Source organism: Oryx dammah, unplaced genomic scaffold (genome assembly GCF_014754425.2).
Source record: "Oryx dammah isolate SB20612 unplaced genomic scaffold, SCBI_Odam_1.1 HiC_scaffold_19, whole genome shotgun sequence".
NCBI lineage: Eukaryota > Metazoa > Chordata > Mammalia > Artiodactyla > Bovidae > Oryx > Oryx dammah.
In genome coordinates this window covers 27,578,009-27,599,492 of record NW_024070203.1, presented here as the reverse complement: position 1 = coordinate 27,599,492, position 21,484 = coordinate 27,578,009, and the positions used below count along the sequence as shown (strand labels likewise).

Sequence of the window (21,484 nt, the reverse complement as noted above, 5' to 3'; positions counted from 1 at the left end):
CCCAAGCAAAATACAGAAAACTGTAAAGATACTACAGAAAAAGAAAATTTAGACTGTCCAACTTAATTTGTATTTTAAGATTTAATAGGGACAAAGCAAGATCTTAAATTATAGAATATTAGAGCCAAAAAAAGGTTACTTGCAACTATCTAAGGCCCTACTAGATCCTGGGAAAACCCCTTTTACAAATGGGGAAACCAAAGCCTGAAGAAGCGAAACAAAATTACTTAGGGTTACAGAGCTGGCCAAGCAGAAGACAAACACAGCATCCAACTTCTGACCTAGTCGTCACTTCAAGGAGCTACATAGATTGGTTTATTTTCAATACAATCGGGATTAATAAATTTAAAAGCAAACTTAAGGCACCTCCTTGACAATCCATAGGTTAGGACTCCACACTTTCACTGCCAAGGGTGTGGGTTCAAGCCCTGGTCAGGAAACTAAGATTCCCACAAGCCATGCAGCCAAAAAAAAGCAAACTTAAGTTTATACTAAACCCAGCAGCTTCTTACATAAAGCATCATAATTTAGTTGTTAAAATCCAGACTCTGGGCCAGGCTCCAGTCTCCTCACTTCCAAGCTATATGACATTGGTTGGTTTAGATAAGCTCTCTTCACCCAGATTTCATTATCTAGAATAAAGATCATAAGCACTGATCTCAGAGAGCTGTTCTGAGAATAAAAAGACTCACTTCATGTAAAGCACATAGGACAGAGCCTGGCCTGTGTTACGTATTCAACAAAGGTGATTAGAGACCATCTAGTCGGCCGGGATCCATTTCCTTCCTTCTTAGAATCTTAAACTCCTCACTCTGGGTCTGGTGCATTGTCATCTCAACATCCCAGAGATGGTTGTTCAAAGCTATGAAGCAATTACAGAAGCATACAGAGGCAGCGAGAAATGAAAGTCACACAGCATTATGCTCTCCAAAGGCCCTTGCTGACACCAGCAAATGACGCAGTGGCCGCGAGGGGCCAGTGCTGACTCAGACGGAGCATTTCACCAGCAACGTGCCCCTGCCTTGCGGTGAGAGGCGGCTGAGGGCCTGGTGGGCACCAGGCTGCACGCGTACAGGTGGAGGAACACTGCTCCCCAGTACCCACCACCAAGGGCTGAGAAGCCTCCCCCACACCTCTGTGCTTTCTCTTTTCTTTAAATAACTCAGACAACTGTGCCCCAGTCAGTTCAAACCACTCCCACAACAGCCCATGTGCTAGTCCATCATGGACACAAGGGAAATGGAGACCCTGCTTCACAGAGTCAGGCATTCTTTGTACACCAAATGCCAAGACACTAATTCTTTGTGGCCAGTAACAGGCAAACAGGTGTACTTTCATACTGAGCACAAGCTGTATATTCATTCCAGAATGCAAAGATCAACAAAATACAGAACTGTATGTATTATGGTGTTAACTCTTAAATTCCATTACAGTTTAATTATTAACCTAAACATACACATTACAGTAGCAGCTTATACTCTTTAAAAAAAATGAACAAAACAGCTCGAATTTATTTCCACATTCATAACTACTTAACAATAGTTACAGGACTAGATTGACTTTGCTGTCTTAATGACTAGCATTTACAAGATTTTTCTAAATAAATTACTTTCACAGCCAGTGCAAAATATTTGCTAAAAAGGACAAAAACGTTTCAGAGCCATTTCCTCTGGGAAACAATATGGAATGCTAATATTTTGGAAACCAGAGACCCGCTAGTTTGAGATTCTGGATGCCTGTCCAAAACAGACACATATAAGAATAACTGTAACTCCCTTCCCTGACTTAAAGCAAGGGCTCGAAAAACATTGCATCACAGGCACTAAGCAGGCTTCTCTGGCGGGCGAGTGGTTAGAAATCTGCCTGCCAGGGCAGGGGACATGGGTTTGATCCCTGGTCTGGGAAGATCCCACATACCACGGGGCAATGAGGCCCCTGCTGAGTCTGTGCCCCCTAGAGCCCACGCTCTGTAACCAGAGAAGCCACTGGAATGAGAATCCCGGGCACCACAACAAGAGACAGCACGCATGCAAAAATAAATGATCGCACTAAGCAAGACACCGGACTCTCCACAGTGTGTGGATATCAAACTGCAAACTGTGTTAGAGTTGCAGCCTGTAACGACTGCGAGCCAAAATATATCTGCTGCTGACCAAAACAGCTTGAAGCACTTTTTAACAGATTCTTCATTTCCCTGGAGATGCATACAACCATTAAAAAGAGATTACCCATAGATCTCTAGAAGCAAGTACACATGGGTATCAACTGCAGTGAAGTGTGTAACAGTGAATAAGTGGAGATAATCTAAACATCCCCAAATAAAAGGATGATTAAACCGTGCTATATCCACACAAGAAATTCCATTTGGTGGCCAGAAAGAACGAGGTAGATTCTCTAGGCACTGACATAGAAAGATAATTATAATATACTTGGAACTAAAAGCATGGGAACAATGTTTCTCATGGGCCACCTTTTGAAAAAGATCTTAAAAATATATTTTATTCTATATATCAATTTACATGTTATTCTATGATTAATTTTTCCTGCTATATGTGTTTAAGAATGCAAAAAAAGTCTGTAAATGACACTAAACCCCATCTCTGCAGAGGGTACTCCAAGGGTAGACTTTATATACTTTGTTACATAACTTTTTTAAACTAAGGAGCATGTTCTGCATTTTTCAATTGTTAAGTAAAAACTTAACTTAATAAAACTAATTTGACATTTAATTGAACATCAGATGTGCCTTCAAGTTTCTCTCCTATGGCCATAAAATATACCTTTGTGTCAACCATACATTTTTTCGGTCATGTGAGTTCTCACACTCCTACATTTAATAAAAATTATTTCCTTCAAATGCGTATAGATTCTAGACATCTCAAGATGTAAAGTACTGTGGTAGTGCTAAAAAATGACCTGAAATCAGATGGTTTAAAAATAGATCCAAGTAGGGATCTTGTTCACTGTGACATTATTCGTCTTCTGTCAAAGACATCGCCTCCAAACTCCTTCTCTGCCTCCACCAGGGCCACAGAGAGGTTAGCCCGGTTTCTTTTCCCACAAACAATGGTTTTTCCTCCCTTCAACCATAAGAATTTGCAGGCCCTTCAGTTTCCCACCAAGAACCCTTTTCGGCAGCAACTTGTGCAAAAACCCAGGTTCCTGTTGCAGGAAATTATGGACAATCAGAGAATACCTTTGTATTCCATCCTCTAGGTTCTACTGAGTAATTAAACATTAAAATTTAAACTAATGAATCACAGAGCCTCAAAAATGCAGTGCCAGATACTTAAGTTCTTATAAAATAACAGAGCAACTCTTTAAGAAAGACACGCTCTGATGGCCATTCTAGAGAGACATCCTTATGACTGGTGAGTCCAGTCCCAGGTGCTGCTGTGATGGAAGAAAATTATAAAACAGACCCAACAGCACTAACAGCAGTGAACACTGGCATGAATATCATATTCCTCGTTACACTTGTATATTCTAAACATTTCATAACTAACACACATAGGGTACATAGAAAGTTTTTTTAAGGGTCTTAAAAAGATACTGGTTAAGACCCTGGTCAAGCTGACAAACCAGACGAAAAAACCAACCCTCTGGGTCTCCATCACATTCTCCCAGGGAACCTTTGAAAACTCCACCGGCATCTTGGAAATGAGGAGAAATATTACCTCTCCTGGGAGAACTTCTACTCCCTGAGCTGAGCTAATTGCTCACTTTTCCATATTCCCTGAGCACTCTGTCCCACCACTATTACCATACCAAACATGTTTTTTCTACACTGAGATTCTTGATTTGCAGGTAGCATTCCCCCTACACGGAAAACTGCAAGCCCCTCCAGGATGCAGAATAGAACACGCTAACTGTTGTGGTCCCAAGACAGTGCCTGAAATATCAGTAGTTTTCAAGCATGTTGAATGAGAAGAGTCCTCATTGTAAATTTATTTCAATATATAATTAAGCACCTATGATAAATAAGGACGTACTGAAGTCCACTAGAGGTACATACCCATTGTGGGCTTCATAGGTTACTGTTGTGTGACTGGGAGCAAATCCACCCAACACCAGCCCCCAACACCCACATTTTCCAATGTCATCATGACAATAACAAGAACAGACCTGTAGCTGTCAGTGTACAAGGAGACCCAGAAAGAAGGCAAAAAAAAAAAAAAAGAAGCAGCAGCAGAAGAGATTCTCTGTCTTGGAATGAAATGGGAAGCACCCCGCTTTTTGAACGGGGGTCTCTAGGTTATGGGTAATGTCATACTTCTAATGATGGTGCTGGGTAGAGAAAGATTTACTTGCTTCTCTACAGACCTTTCACAGGTTATAAATATTCTTTTGCACGATTCAATAGTCACTGAAACCAATACAAATTTTCAAAGAATTCCCTTTGTTCACGGATTTAATAAACACACTTTAAACATCTACTGTGTGCCAAGTGCTATGTTTTGGGAAAGTTCAGACACACACCAGTCACAGTCTATACCTGGAGGGGTTTGCAGTCAAACATGGGAGACACAAACAACACAATAGGATGCTACTTATAATGGGCTCCCTCATTTTATGGGAACCCAGAAAAAAAAGGTCTAACCCATCATTCTCACTGCTTCTCATCCCACAAGGGAATGAGGAAAATCTTAAGACAACACGCATGAGGAGGGAAAAACAAATTGCAGCCAAACACACAGCTCAAGACTCTGCAACCAGCACGTCGTTAAAAGTGATGACAAGCACATCAAGCCATCTCAGGCATAAACACTGGTTCCTTTTGGTTTATTTTTCCTTCTTCTCATGCACTATATTATCTGGAGAACGATTTGCAGCATCTACTATGCAGAATCCCCCAGTTGGAAATCTATATATTTTTAAATATGAGTCAGCTAAGCTCTGATAACTTGAGCTCCATCTTCGTGTGAAGCCGCCAAGGGTAAGAGCCCACATACTGAATGCCACCCCTCCATCTGCTTACCACGTGTGTTGGTGGCCATGTCAGCCACTTTCTGGAAGGCGTCCAAGAAGGCAGCTGCTGCTACTACTGCTGTCCTAAAATGCAAACAGATAACAAAAGCATGAGGGCTGTCTCACACCAGCACATGCGTGACAGCAAAAGGGCTGGAATCCCTGCCAGGGACTGAAAGTCACCCTCCAAGAGGGAAACCCTGACTAGATACAGACAACCATCGGCTTAGAGGACCCTTTTTTTTTTTTAATTGGAGTATAATTGCTTTACAATGTTGTGCTGGTCTCTGCCGTACAACAACATGAATCAGTCATAAGTATGTGTATGTGTGTGTGTATATACCTTTATATGTGTGTGTGTGTATATCTTTATATGTGTGTGCGTGTATATATCTTTATATGTGTGTATGTGTATATATCTTTACGTGTGTGTGTTTCCCCTCCCTCTTGAACTTCCCTCCCACCCCCTACCCCATCCTACCCCTCTAGGCTGTCACAGGGCACCAGATTGAGTTCCCTGTGTTATATAGCAACTTCCCATTAGCTACCTGTTTGGCATATGGTAATGTATATGTTTCAAAGCTACTCTCTCAATTCATCCCACCCACTCCTTCCCCCACTGTGTGTGGACCTACTTTTTAAAGACTTTCTCCTATTGCACTGTACCCCAATAATGTATGGCTCATGCAGTACTAATTAACAAATGCTAACTATTCTTCCTACTTCATTTCACCTGATGGTATAAAATTATTAACAAGTAAAATTTCACAAAGAAGGAAAAGACAGGTATTTCTACCTAAAAAGAAAAGCATCTTAAAAAAATATATAAGTGGTATGACTGAAAGATACTTTAGAGTAGGAAAACAATATAGCTACATGGATTGGTAGAACGGATCCTGAAGAGATCTAGGTTAAACTATTCATCTTAGAGATGGGAAAACTGAGATCACCAGTTCATACCACAGCTGAGACTAGTAGCCCGGCGTGACTTACAATCCCATGTTCATCCCACTACAGGATCCCAGCTATGTGACTTTCCCCCCTAAATCATGACTATAGTGAAACCAACATACTATTTTTTCACGTTAGAATGCCATCTCAACAGCATCTCCTGAATTCCTAAAAGCTGAGACCAAGGAGGGGTTACTATCTCATTTACTTTCCTAGAAGTTCTCTTGAATTCTTCACATTCTCTTGAGCACTGGGAGATGCCTTGAGCACTTTGTGATCTACTAGTCCCTAGAATCATGGTCCAAGATGTCATTCAACAAAGTAATCACCACTGCATCCCAAGGCTGTGAACAACCAGGACAAGCAAGCCAGCCCCAGGCTCACTCACAAGAACCCGTACAACAGAGTTTACAGCCTGATGTTAACGTCCAAGTAGTTCACATATGAATACAGTCCTTATAGGGCATCCCTACTAATTCAAAGTGGTGAAGGAAGAAGATGAGAAAAAGAAAAAGGACTGAAAAGAGAAGAAGATGAGAAGAAGGATTTAAAAAGGAAGTTCAAAATGGAGGAGGGAAAAAAAAAAGAAAGAAATGACCTTTGAGCCTAAGCAAGGTAGCTGCAAAACAAAAGGTTCTTGGAAGGTGCTAGAAGTGGTCCCCAGGAAAACCTGGGCAATGGTCCCTTAGAGCCAAGCTTCAAAATGAGGCCTGATATTTTCCAGTAGAGCAGGAAAACATTCTGGTCAAAACACACACACACAGACTTACACACTAAACAAAAACAAAAACCCACTTCAAAGCATATTTCTTGAAGAGTTGGCACCAACTGCAAACCATGGAAAAGTTAGCTTTACGCTCTGAGATTTATAAACAACTCATTCAAATTTATAATTAATATCTGACCCAACAGCTGTATTTACTCTCACTCAAGTCAAGGCCGATCTTCCAAAAGAGCCAGCTGTAGAGGTGCCTCAAGTATTACACAGTCACCAGGGCTCCCGTGAAAACAGACTGTGGTCAAGCGTGAGGAATTAAGAGCTTTTAAACACCGCCTTCTGATAAGCCATATTTCACGGACTGCTTCTGTCACAGGACATCTTAGCCCTCTCTGATGGCGCAGAGCGAACATGCATCCATCAGCAGGAGAAAGGAGGGATTCAGTTTACACACTCCAAGAGTCTGCCTCTTCTCTGGTCTTATCCTCATCCACTCTCTTAATACAGAAAATTAAACCACGGGCTTGAGCTTTCCATGGTGCTCTCAACCAGGTACTAGTAGCTTGACAAAATAAAGAAATGGTCTCTGCCTCATGGGGCCTATTGTATAACATGTGTGTATGGCTTCCCTGGTGGCTCAGAAGGTAAAGAATCTGTCTGCAATGCAGGAGACCTGGGTTCCATCCCTGGGTCGGGAAGATCCCCTGGAGAAGGGAATGGTAAGCCCACTCATTTTCTTGCCTGGAAAAACCCCATAGACAGAAGAGCCTGGCAGGCTACAGTCCATGGGGTCACAAAGAGCTGGACATGACTGAGCAACTAACACTTTATATATATAACATGCATATTATATCTATACAGCATTGGCCAAAACGTTCATTTGGGTTTTTCCATAAGCTGTAACAGAAAATCCTGAATGAACTTTTTGACCAACCCCAATATATTATAATGTACTTTGTACCAGTGGGGATAAGACTGCTTTAAGTCTTATTCTGTATGTTTAAAACAGCCAATCAGGTAATTATTTTAAGTTTTAGCTGCTTCACTGGTAAAAGGAGAAGAGCATCTTTTCCCTGCTCAACCCTGAAAACCTGCCAGACAATTAAATGAGGCCAAATAAGAAGAAGTGGGGGGGGGGGGAGGGGTTGTACTTACATGTTTTACAACAGGCGGCAACCTCCTACAGGAGGTTTGAAATGAACCTATTTGAAATGAACCATGATGGCGGTAGAGTTGGGGGAAAGGGCCTTACAATCTGAGAAGAGTAGGTTGGATCTGATCCAGGACAAAGTAATCATAGGTTCTTAAAGAAATGGCAAAGGACTCAACAAGCAGCAAAAGGGCCACACTCTGAAGCCCACGGTCCATCTGAATGCCCACTCATCACTCTGGAAACCCCAGGCCCCACGAAGCTGAATAATGGACTGGGAAATTTCCCCATCTCTCAAGTTCTCTCCTAATCTACAGGGGAGCCAGGGAACGCCCAGTCCTGTAGCCAAAGTTCTGGGCAGGAACCCGTGGGGTCAACAGGCAAAGTCCTAAAGAACATCATGTTACCCCTCCTTCCTCTGTCTGTCATCCTCATAGTTTCTTACCCCAGAAAACACCGAGCTGCTTCATTCTCTGGAAAACCATCCCCGTACACCCAAACCAACCCATGTCACCCCCACAGCCATGACCAGGGTCATGAAAACAACCTCTTTCTCAAATGTCCCAGCTCTCTTGAAGCACCCACTAAGTGCAATCACACCCCTCCCCCCACTGCTTGTAAAAGCATATGGCTTTAACAAGAAGATGTTGCCATATTTTCTACTGTATGTCAAATGATGTATTACCAAGCACATGATGAGGCAATAATAATAGCCCCTTTAGAGCAGATCAGCATTAGATCTCATTGTTTTAAAACAACTTTATTGAGACATAATTTGTATACCATAAAGTTCACCCTTTTTAGGTGTGTAAGTTAACAATTTTTCAGTAAATTCAGAGTTATGCAAATACCACCACAATCCAGTTTTAGAATATTTCCATCACCCCAACAAGGTCCCTCATGGCCATTTGCAGTCAACCTCCTTTCCCACTCCTAGCCCCAGGAAACCACTAGTCTCCATCTGTCTCTACAGATTTGCATTATATGACAATTCATGGAAATGGAATTATACAAACTAAGCTTTAAACTCTGTAAGGACAGGCAGGAAGCAGAATGAACTGTGGAGCCAGACTGCCTCAGTTCAATTCCCTGCTCTCTCATTTACTAGCTGTGTGAATTTGGGTAAGTAATTCAGCTTATCTGTGCCCCAGTTTTCTCATCAGCAAAATGGGATAACAACTATACTTACCTCTTGGGGTCATGAGATTTAACTGTTACCATATACCTGGCATGTAGGGAACATTCTTTATATGTCATCCATGACTACCTTACATGTAACTGACTTTTGACCTTCAAAATTCCAGTGGAAGGAGGCAGAGCAGATATGAGTTGATTTCACATACAGCAATCAGTGGTCAGGACACATGGCTAGTAAGTGGCAATGCCACTGCATGCTCCTCTACCTGTAAGACTTCCAAAAGTAACCCTAGTTCAACTCTTGGGTCCCTGTTCTTGCATCCTTTGTCTAAGGCTGCTGCCATTTTCTTGGAGATGACATGCTTCTACTTACCGAAGCTGGGACTGCAGTTTTCCGGCTTTGTTAATGAAATCTTCCCAAACCGGATAACTCCCCTACAACAAAACAAAGCCATCGATCAGTAAGTCCAGCTGTGATAGATATCTGATGAAGACACTGGTAGCACACCCAACTCCAGTGATAGGTGGGTGCAAATTCTAGGTATGTGGAACATGTAAGACTCTACCCTGAACCACCTGATCATGCCTCTGGCTGTTCTCCTCCTTACCCCAGAAGGCAGGGAGGAGGGAACCAGAGTGTTTGCAGCTCCTCTCCAGGACAGGAGGCTACTGGCAAGCATTGGATGGTAACAAATCCTCCTGCAATGTGGGAGACCTGGGTTCGATCCCTGGGTTGGGAAGATCCCCTGGAGGAGGGCATGGCAACCCACTCCGGTCCGGTATTCTTGCCTGGAGAAGCCCCATGGACAGAGGAGCCTGGTGAGTTACAGTCTGTGGGGTCACAAAGAGTTGGACATGACTGAGCAACTAAGCCAACAGTACATCATTAGTCTAGCAGAATCTCAAGGTTGGGAAGTTACCTAAATAAAGCTGCTCAGCTGATGGCTTGAGACCAGCATCTACATACTACATGGTTATAGGTGGTTCCCAAGCATATTACAGCTAACAGGACACTCGTCACCCTCCATGGCAACCTACCTACCTCTATCCACGCAGTCTTACTCCTAACCTAGGAATCCACAGAGTTAAATCAATACTGCTTCCACATCCATCTTTTCAAAGAACTAAGGACAACCAGCACACTCATTCACAGCATTCCTTCTTTCAGCTCTCAACCGCAACTCCATTTCTACACGGGACCCTGTCTCACATCCCCACAGTGTCTTGGGGATGCTCCATTATTCTCTACTCTTCTAAGTAGAGTATCTGCGTGTGCTTAGTCGCTCAGTCGTGTCTGACTCCTTGCAACCCTATGGACTGTAGCCCACCAGGCTCCTCCGTCCATGGGATTCTCCAGGCAAGAATACTGGAGTGGGTTGCCACTTCCTTCTCCAGGGGATCTTCCCGACCCAGGGATCGAACCCAGGTCTCCCGCATTGGAGGCAGACGCTTTAACCTCTGAGCCACCAGGGAAGCCCATTTAGACATAGAACTACCTCTAAACATCTGGCGGATTATGGTTGTAGGATAGAATATAAATGTTATGAACCTTGACAAGGTAAAAATAACATATGACACCTCTTGATTTTGTCATTAAGGAGAGAGGATGGAGAAACTGTATATAGTGAATCATCTCATTTTTTATTATAGAAGCCCCATCAATCCCCAGCTAGCCTGGAGCACAGAACAGTGGGGCCTTCCATGGGAGCTGTGGACTTCTGTAAATACACTAAAATATTCTAATTAAAGCTATGCTCAGGAAAAAAAAAGAAAAAAGAAAAAAAGAAGTCCCATCAAAATAGACTAAAACTGAAACTGAGTTAAAACATAATGATTTCAGCTTTCTAATTTTTTCCCCAAATAATTTTAATAACCTCTTCCCCCCTTATTCTTTATTTCAGTTATTATTTATTTCTATTGAAATAGTTATTTATATCTTTTTCAAAATTATAAATTTATTTTTTAATTGAAGGATAATTGTTTTACAGAATTTTGTTGGTTTCTGCCGAACATCAACATGAATTAGCCACAGGTATACATATGTCTCCTCCCTCTTGAAACTCCCTCCCACCTCCCACCTCATCCCACCCCTCTAGGTTGTCACAGAGTCCCAGTTTGAATTCCCTGAGTCATACAGCAAATTCCCATTGGCTATCTATTTACAGGTGATGTATGTTTCCATGTTACTCTCTCCATACATCCTCTTACTCTTTAAGAGCACACTTTCTTAACCTTGCCACTACTGACATTTTGAGCTAGATAATTTTTTGTGTGTGTCAAGATGGAGGTGGGGGGCTGTCTTGTGCATTACAGGATGTTCAGCAGCTACTCCATTCACTAGACGTCAGTAACATTCACGGATGTCACCGGATGTGACAAAATGCCCCCAGACATTGTTCCTATGGGAACAAAATCACCCCTGGTGAAGAACCACTGCTTCAGAGGAATGTCTGAGAAATGAGTTTCTTCTAGTGAAGAAACAGTTATCTGAAGCTCAGCAATTTCTTCAGTATTACTTCATTTCAATTTCAGTTCTCTTAAAGTAATTAAATAATTATTATTTTGAAAATATGCTGCACAGAACATTTGTTCTAAAAGTGTGTTCATTTATATATTTTGAGTCTTCTGGACAGCAAGAGGATCAAACCAGTCAATTCTAAAGGAAAACAACCATGAATATTCATTGGAAGGACAGATGCTGAAGTTCCATTACTTTGGCTACCTGATGCAAAGAGCCGACTCATTGGAAAAGACCATGATGCTGGGAAAGACTGAAGGCAGGAGGAGAAGGGGGTGACAGAGGATGAGATGGTTGGATGGCATCACTGACTCGATGGACATGAATTTGAGCAAGCTCCGGGAGTTGATGGACAGGGAAGCCTGGCGTGCTGCAGTCCATGGCGTCACAAAGAATTGGACACGAGTGCTGAACAACAAGATATTTCTCAAGCTGTCAAGTCTGTCTGAAAATGTGCAAGATGTCAGGAAAACCACCTACCAAACATTAAAATGGAACATTTCTGGGAGCTGAGATTTGGACCACTGTGTTGTGTTCCTGTTTGTACTTTCCTCCATGGCTATAGTTTCCTGTTTTTTTCTTTTAAATAGGGTCATACATCATTTTTACGAAAACAAGGTAGTCACCACTACACTTAAAAAAATTTAAGATCAAATTAGCGGTTCTGGCAATAACAGCACCGTGAATTTACAATCCACACAGCCCCTAAAATCTGTTTCACCCCGGCTGCTAGATCACATCCATCAATTCTGCGTCTGTGCACTGGGGACCTGCTCAGCCCAATTGCACACTCTGGATTTATTCCTCCAAGTGGCAATGTGCTCCCATGGGACACTGAGCTGCACCAGGCCAGGGAGTCTGCCTGCTTGGCTCCTGGCAGAAGTCCTTTGACAGCTACACCTGAGCTACTGACACCAACACTCATACACAGGTCTGGTCATCATCTGCTAAACCACTTAGCCTCCATCCCAGCTCTGTGACCCAAGGGGTCTCTTTAACCCCAGAGCATAACTTTGTTTGTTTTTGAATGGAACCTCTAAGGGCTCAGGCTACCTTTCCAGGTCCATTAAGACATTATGGGGAATCCCACCTATAGCATTTACCATTTTGTTATCAATACCAAATATGAACATGCCTTCTATTAAGATATCTACATCCAGGTAATTAGGGGTAAGGACCAAGATCAGAGTCCTCTGGCTGGGCACTAGAGATCTCTGTTCAGATGGACTTCAGCATCCTTCAGAACGTGAGAGCGTTACCAACCAATTACAGCCTCATCTAGCTAGTCCTTCCCTTTCTGGTAGACAAGACAGCATGAGAAGCTTTACGAAAAGCCTGAGGATGTTCACAGACACTGAGGATCAACTTCCAGTCAAAGGAACTAGCATCTCCCATCTGCACAGAGGACATGAGAACTAGGTCCCCTCTCTCCAACACCAACCACTCCTATCCACGGAACCCCCGCAGAAGGTCACCGAGATGATCCACAGTATATAAGAAAAAGGTGAGACACATTCAGCAGGAACATACCAAATGGCGGGAGCACCAAATCCTGAGTTCTAGCCATGGCCCTGGCAGTGAACGATGCCGGAGGGGGGAAGTCACTTGAACTCTCAGGCCAGCTCTTTACAGTGGTCAACAATAAAAAGTTATAATTCCATCACCATTATTGAACACTGACATCACAGGAATGTAGGAAAGAAATGGGGAACACAAACGCCGGGGGCCAACCTGCTGGCTAGAATCTCAGCTCTCCACACCTGCCACATGACGGCGGGCAGGTGGGCTGACTCCGGCAAGCGTCAGTCACCACTGCCCCGGACTGGTGCAAGGAGGAGATGAGGTCAGTCATCCCAAGTGCCCAGAGCAGTGCCAGGCACTCCGTAAGGGCTCAATAACCTTTGACAGGTTTGATCCGAGCATCTGCAGGCTCCCAAGAATCTCCTTCGGGATGCTGGGAGAGATGTTTACAACTCTGCAGGTCGGGACTCCCCTGGGGGTCCAGTGGTTAAGACTCTGTGTGTCCACTGCAAGGGCGGCGGGGCAGGGGTTCGATTCCTGGCCTGGGAACTAAGATCCCACAAGCTATACAGTGTGGCCAAAAGACACTCCTGAGGTCAGACAGTCCACCCAGGCTGTAATCCCTCCAAGAACAGAGCCAACTGTGCATCCTGAGTTCCCCATAGTTAACGCAGACATGGAGAAGACAGCGGGACACACAGTGTCTGCCAGTGTCTCTGCCACTCCTAGTACAAGGCGAACGGAGTACTCAAACCCGAGACGCATGTGCCTGAAAACAACTGCTGGAGCCACTTTAAAAATGACTTACCTGCCCCCACCTGGAGCCTCATTACAATCTTTACCAAATTAGCAACAAAAGGAGGGTCCCCGCTGCAATTAGGAGGTACAGCACCCAGCTCTCCGCCTACGAACACCCACTCTGCCAGATGAAGGCTGCCAACAGCCACTCTCTCCCGACTTAATGATATTTGACAGTCTAGATATCTGACAGTCTATCAAAGAGTATCAGGCCCACCTGTTTTAGGCAATATATAATTTAATGGATTCTAAAAAAAAAAAAAAGAACTTCTAAGAACAGAAGACAAAAACCTCCTTGTTGAGAAATGTAAGTGTGTAAACGTTATTAAAATTTTAAAGGCAAGGTGATGTTGGGTTGTTCCAGATTTGTTTTTTTTTCTAAGTTTCTTTCAAGGAAAAAAAAGTTTCTACCCACCTGAAAATAGTTTTACTACAAAAATTCAAAAGTTTGGAGGGAATGAAGAAGGGACTTGGAAAATGAAAAGGTTACTGAGAGAAAAAAGCCCTGGGTTGTTCTAGACAACAAGGCTGGGTGAAGGGGAGAAGACTCAAATTTCAGAAGAAATTTGCCAATCAAGGCACCATATGCACTGAGAGGCCTTGTAGAAAGCAAGTCCAGTGTGTGGTCCTTAAGTTTCTAATCTGCGCTGCCCACCAAGAAATCCCAGAAAGCTGTCTCTTGACATTGTGTCTGGAGGGGCTCTATTCACGTTTAAAGAACCCCCAGGGACGCATCCTCAAAACTATGAGAAAGTCTCAACACAGACCCCACTGTGGAGCTCACCAGACAACACAGACAGGTTTCACAGCTTTCCAGACAGACGAAAGTCAAGGAAAACAAGACTCCTGCCGAGCACGTGGGTTCCGCCAAGTCCAAGTCATGGGCGAAGGAAAACGAGACTCTCCTTCTGGAATCTCCTTCTTGAATTTCTTTGGGGGTGCCGGGGGATGCGGGGAGGGCAGGGAGGTTTTGAAGCCTTGGCAGTTTGTTGAGAATATAACTCAGATCACACCGGGTTCTGGGAGAAAGGAGAGACCTCTGTTGCTGGAGACTGCTGTGTTTGCAAGCATGGGGAGGACTCTCTTTAGCAAGCCGCCTGACCTTGCCCACTTCCTACAGGGAGAGAGACGGGGCCTGCCTGAAGACAGGTTCTAAGTCTGCAGCCACAGGCAGGTACCCACCACATAGACCCCCCCACCCCGAGCCCCCACCCACACCGGCTGTTCTCTCTTCTAACCTCCGGGGGCATTCAACAATCTGGAAAACTCCTACTCAGCCATCAGCACCCAGTTCAAATGTCACCTCCTGCAGAGTATCCTGGGACCCCCCCGCCCCCACCGGCTTCCCTCACATCACACAGTTCACTTCTCTGAGCCTAGGTTTTCCCTACTGAACTGTGGACTTGAGGACAGAAAAACAGAGGGAAAAAGGGAAAGTATTTCCAGTAACAGGGACAAAGACAGGGAGACAGGGAGGACACATGTGGGCTCCTCCAAGGGACACCAGAGTGGCACACTGATGTTGGGAGAAGCAGGAGATAGGAGGACGGACAGGGAGAGCGTGGGCAGCTGTCTAGGGCAAGGTCCAGGGTTGAACTACAAATGGGGCTTCATTCAAATGGCGGGTGACATGAACCCAAACCAGTACGGCGACAAGAGAACCTGGCGACCCCATCACATGCCTGAAGGCAGCCTGGTCCCCTGAGGGGTGGGGAGAAGAATAAAGTCATCTTCTTACTTCTGAGAAAAAGGCCTACCTATCTTGGTCAATTCCCCAAGAGTTTGCTGACCACTTGAGCAGACAGACAAGCAGGCTGCCCTGGGTGTGTGCTAAGTTGCTTCAGTTGTGTCTGACTCTTTGTGGCCCCAGGGACTGTGGCCAAGCTCTCTGTCCACGTGATTCTCCAGGCAAGAACGCTGGAGTGGGCTGCTGTTTCCTTCTCCAGGGGATCTTCCCGGCCCAGACTTGAGCTCTGGGGATACCGAGTCCCTATCCTCTCCTCCACTTATCCCACAGCCAAACGGCTGGGCAGGCCACTTGCTGGCTTGGGGTTCTAGTTTGCTTTGTATTAAACAGAGGCCCGGGATGGCATCCCACATAGAGCAGAAGAAAAAAACTGTAACTTCCTGGCCCGGCCAGTTCACAGTGCCCCATGAATAATGCAGCCACCGCCTCTCCCAGCCCTGCCCACGTGACAGCGGAGCCTCGGGGACAGCTGAGGGAATGAGACACCAGGGCTGTCGTTTGGGGAACACAGAGGAGCCCGGAGCCTGGGTCGGAGGAAGGGCCATTTGAGAGGAGCCAGAGACCCAAGGGGACTCTCAGGAGGAAGGAGGATTTGCTTCAGCTGAAAAAGAAATAGGGACCAGCGGGGACAAGTTACAGGGAATCAGGTTCCAGAGAGAGCTGGCTGACCAGTGGCTATGGCTGATGAGAACCCAAGTTCTAGATATATGACTAGACAGGTCACCTCCCAAACCCCTTTTCACCTTGATAAGGGTGATGGTCAGCACCCTCATCATTACACATCACCATGTTCTGAACAGCTGCTAGATGCCTCATAAACAGATCAGCACGTCTCCAACATTAACTGACAATACTATCATCTGGAGATCTTGCAAAAATGCAGTTTCTGAATCTCTTGGTCTGAGGTGGGGCCTGGATGTTGTATCTTTCATCTGAGTGATGCTGAGGCTGCCGGTCCATAAACCACACTTGGAGGGGCACAGCTTGATACACACTTTTACTATGTGTTCAAAAAACCCCATGAGGCAGGTGCTGCTGTTATCCCACAGCTGAAGAAACCTAGGGCCAGAGAGGCTGCATCTTAGCACTCTAGGCTGAAATGTGATCCCTGATCTGCCCCTCCAAGCACTACTCTGACTCTGGAAAGAGCAAGCAGCAAGATACACAGACCCGGCCCAAGGGCTGCAGGAAGCCCAGTAGGCAGGCTGGATCCTGCTTTATATCTGGGTTCAGTAGAACCCAAAGAATTGATGCTTTTGAACTGTGGTGTTGGAGAAGACTCTTGACAGTCCCTTGGACAGTAAGAAGATCAAACCAGTCAGTCCTAAAGGAAATCAACCCTGAATATTCATTGGAAGGACTCCTGCAAAAGCTCTAATACTTTGGCCACCTGATGCAAAGAGCCGACTTATTGGAAAAGACCCGAAGCTGGCAAAGACTGAAGGCAGGGGGAGAAGGGGATGACCGACAGAGGATGAGATGGTTGGATGGCATCACCGACTCAGTGGACGTGAATGTGAGCAAACTCCGGGAGATTGTCAAAGGCAGGGAAGCCTGGCATGCTGCAGTCCATGAGGTCACAAAGACTAGGATACAACTTAGTGACTGAACAACAATAAGTAAACCAGATAAAGTAGGGTGGGGAGCAAGGGCTCCCCAAACAAATAACCCCTGATTACAACTGCAAAGGATCTGGGAGAGCTGTAATGTCACCTTAGAAATGGTCAGGATCCACAACCACGTGAAAAATAAAACGTAAAAGAAAAGCCCTTTGTGCAGAAAACATCACACACCAGATAGACACACACCGGAAATGTTGAGTCACCACCATCAGCGGTGTGATTAGGGCTGATTCTGTCGCATCTTTAGGTTTCCTGTGGACACTGGACCTGATCGGCTTCTACCAGGAGGTGGGGGAGCCTGTCCCGAGCATCTCTCCAGGCTTCCATCCCCAGCCCTGCCACAGGTCCCTCCCCAGGGTGAGTGTGAGGGGTACAGTCCACAGCATCCCTCCCCTTCTTCCAGGGACACCCCTAGGTGAGCTCAGCCTTCAGGGAAACAAAAACAAAGCTTCAAGAGGAAGTTTCTGACCAAAGCAGGAGCACCACTGGACTCCACACTTCTTAAAGCATGAGGCAGGAATCTTTGACTTCCAGAAGTGGGTACCTGTCACAGCTTTGTCCCCAAAGCCACCCTTCCCCACCTCATCCAGCAAGATGAAGGGTTCCCAAGGTCCTCTGATGAAAGGAGCTGTGTAAGCCCCTCCACCATAAAACCATTCCTGGGCTTTTATTTTCTGATTGGGGCTTGCCTAATCCACTAATTACCCCTGTCCATCAAGTGGATGACAGCCTTGCGGATAATCAGCGGTTGCCTCCTTACACGCCCACCCTCACCCACCTACCCAAGCTAACCAGCAATTAAAATGCCTATGAAAAGAACCTTACAGCTCTGTGCACACTTCATGGATGCTGGCACCTCCCACTTCAACAGATTTTCCCTCCCACCAAACTCCACAAGCCCCAAACCCCACCCTGGCTGCTAGGAATAACACCTGGGCAGGAACCACCAAAAAGGGCTGTGCCTATTACGTCTACAGTCATTACTCTTTTTTTAGTGTCTTTCCACTGAATGTCCATCTCTCTGCCTGGATAGAAGGCCCTGATGAGCAGCCATACCCAGTGTCTAAAAGGATCAGTGTGGTCTGCTGGGTGGAGTCAGGCTGCCCAGCATCAGATCTCCCCAGACCTACATGATTCACTCATCCGGTGACACTTTATCTTCATCTGTAAACGATGACCATGGTAGTCCCCTCCTCAAAGGATGCTAACGAGGGTAAGTCAAAGAAAAGGAGGGTGCAGAAGGGTGACTAGCACCTTGAACTCCAGAAATGCTAGCAACTGCCATTTTAATGAGTCACGTACAAGGCCACCCAGACTCAGACGTTTCATGAGCTTTCAGGTTGGGCTTCCCTGGTGGATCAAACGGTAAAGAATCTGCCCACAATGCAAGAGACCTGGGTTCGATCCTTGGGTCAGGAAGATTCCCTGGAAAAGGGAATGACTGGCTACCCACTCCAGTATTCTTGCCTAGAGAACTCCATGGACAGAGGAGCCTGGTAGGCTACAGTCCATGGGGTGGCAAGAGTCGGACATGACTGAGTGACTAATAGTACTATGCACAGGCACCGGGTGGGGCTTAGAAGAAGCCAAAGTATTGAGGAATGCTGCTGTGTAAGCCACTGATCCCGGAGGACACCGCATTCTAGATACAAAGCCCTGGAAGGTGCAATTGGTACAAACTTCTGGACGGGAGTGATTCCTCACCGGGGTCCTAAATGACTGTAGCCCACCGGGCTCCTCTGTCCATGGGATTCTCCAGTCAAGAATACTGGAGTGGATAGCCATTTCCTACTCCAGGGGAATCTTCCTGACCCAGGGATCTAACCCACATTTCTTGTGTCTCTTGCTTTGGCAGGCAAATTCTTTACCACTAGTACCACCTGGGAAGCCTGGAAGAAGAGGGGGAAAGAAAGGACGGGAGGAAGCCTTCCCTGCAAAAGAAAAAGAATTAGCCAAGGATAGGAAGCACAGGAGATCATGCTACATTCAGACATGAGTCACTTTGTTCACCTGGAAGACATCCCGGGAAGGTGTGATCTGGGGGACGAGAGTTGGGAGTGGGGGGGGGAAGAGCAGGGAGATCCCACCCACTGCACAAGCTGCAGAGGAGGCTTGTGGTGGCTCAGGGAGGCCCAGGAGCCACCCCCACCTCTTCTTACCCAAGGAAGACTCCCAGCACAAGCTCCCACAGACTCACCACCAGGGAATGCCTGCTAAACCTACAGATGCCTGCAACCAGCCCCAAATCAATACAACCAGATCCCTGGGGGTGGGGCCCAGGGGTCAGCACTTAACACATTCCCCAGGGGACACTCACGCTCTGATGGCCAAAATCACACACAGATCTGAGACTCATCACTCTAGACAACAGGCCACAGCCGTCTGAGGCCTGGATACTGTGGCCTCAGCGATTTCTCAGTCCTGATGTACAGGCCATGCTCCTATAGGAGTAATCCCCAGTGATAACCACCTGCACAGGGGAATGTGAACAGACACACATTTTCTGAAAGGCATTCGGCACCGGGTTTCAAAAAAGCCTTGAAAGTATGTGCCTTTGACTCAGGATAAATCTCTCCGGGGAAACCACCAATGTAAATCAAGGTGTAACTGCAAGGATCTATTTGCTGAAGAGCTGCTCAAGGTGAAACACTGGACACAGCCTGATCACAAATCACTATGGAACTGGGCTCCTGACTCAGGGCCTTTGCACGTGCTTTTTCCGTGCCTGGAACACTCATTATTTCTCTGATGTCCACATACTTCATAAGTTATCGCCCAAATGTCACCTTCTCTTTTGAGGTGAGGCTTTCCCTAACCACCCTATTTAAAAACAACCACATAGGGCCTGCTTTATCACACACACTTCTAAAATACAACACAACTGACTTATTCAGTTTGTCTGTCCCAGACGCCCATCCCTTGTCCACTAGAATGTAAGACCCAGGAGGACAGAGACCTGTGTCCTCAGCACTTATAGCTTCCCAGGTGGCTCAGAAGGTAAAGAATCCACTTGCAATGCAGGGGACGCAGGTTCAATCCCTAGGTCAGGAAGATCCCCTGGAGAAGAAAACGGCAACCCACTCCAGTATTCTTGCTTGGAGAATCCCCATGAACAGAGGAGCCTGGCGGGCTAAGTCCATGGGGTCACAAAAAGTCAGACAAGACTGAAGTGACTTAGCGCACACACACCCCTCAGCACCTAACACAGAACCTGACCCACAGCAGGTCCTCCAATAGGTGCCAACTAAATCAGTTAACTATGAACAAAACAACGGACCACCACACAGCCATTAAAACTAACCCGGCTTCTAATTACAAGCACGGAAAGCGTTAAGTGAAAAGCTAAGTGGAAAAAAAATTTCTAGCAGGGGAAAGGCTGCAATAGCCCTCCTCTAAAAGGTGTGTCCAAAACCCACTTTGGAATCAAGTGGTTATGGGTGACTTTTATTTTTTACTAACCTGAGGTCTCCAGGTTTTTTTTTTTTTCTTCCATTAACTTTCAATTACTTGCATAATCTTAGAGAAGTAATCCCTCGAGAAACGCTCTCAAAACATTTGCTAACACTTCATGCTAAATGTAGGGGAAAGCTTCCTTCTCCGTGATTTAATTAGGGTGTCCCTAATTAAGGCCAGCCCAACATCAAAGAGGCCAGGTTCCCAGGGACCCTGGCTCCAGGTCTACTCCTGGTGGCAGGATGACTCCCCGCCCCCAGCAGTGGCTCGGAGTCTCCCAAGGCCCAGATGCCAAGGGCTTGGCCATCAGCTGTCTCCTCCTGGCCCTGCTCCCCGCTACTTGCTTCCTATTGGGGTGCTTCATCCAATTATCCAGGTCCCAGATCACATCCTGCTGGAGAGCGGGCTTTGAAGGTTCAGTAAACAATCACTTCAAAACAAAGAGGGACCATTAAACCAAACTCAAAGACTTCCTTAATGGCCTTGCGCTCAGCTGCCACCGGGCTGCAGCAAGCCAGGCCTCAGAAGTGAGACTTAGAGGTCTTCCTGGGAACTAATCTTGCCGCCATTCCAACTGCCTCCCCTACACGGCCCCCCTTTCTTGTTGTGCAATCCTGTGGGCTGCAGAGCTGTTACTGGGGAGACCCTGACGGAGGCGGGGGTTCTCCAGCAAAACAAACATGTGTCATGCGGTTGTCACCTCGGACAACCATGTCAGACCCTTGTGAACCGCACCCCGCCTGCACCCCACACACTTCCTTCCGTGGACAAGTCAGCAGCCCAATGATTTCATGTTGTTGGCTGGTCCAACTCCCTCCTGAAATAAAGGGAGGCAGAGCTCACAGGAGGGCCTAGATTTTTACTGCTTTATCTGGTTCGTCCTGAGTCCTAAAGTTATCAG

General features: G+C 45.9%; 1 protein-coding gene across 6 annotated transcripts in view; it reads right to left on the bottom strand.

Annotated features, from left to right (window-relative positions):
• The window catches only part of MTSS1 (MTSS I-BAR domain containing 1), a 161,053-nt gene that overhangs the window by 128,163 nt on the left and 11,406 nt on the right, over window positions 1–21,484 (bottom strand). For all 6 annotated transcript variants that reach the window (XM_040261837.1, XM_040261835.1, XM_040261838.1 and 3 more), the window contains exons 2-3: window positions 9,298–9,359; window positions 4,979–5,052 (exon numbers count right to left, since the gene is read on the bottom strand). In XM_040261837.1, the coding sequence (XP_040117771.1) occupies window positions 4,979–5,052; window positions 9,298–9,359 (136 nt within the window). The remainder of the gene's footprint in view (window positions 1–4,978; window positions 5,053–9,297; window positions 9,360–21,484) is intronic.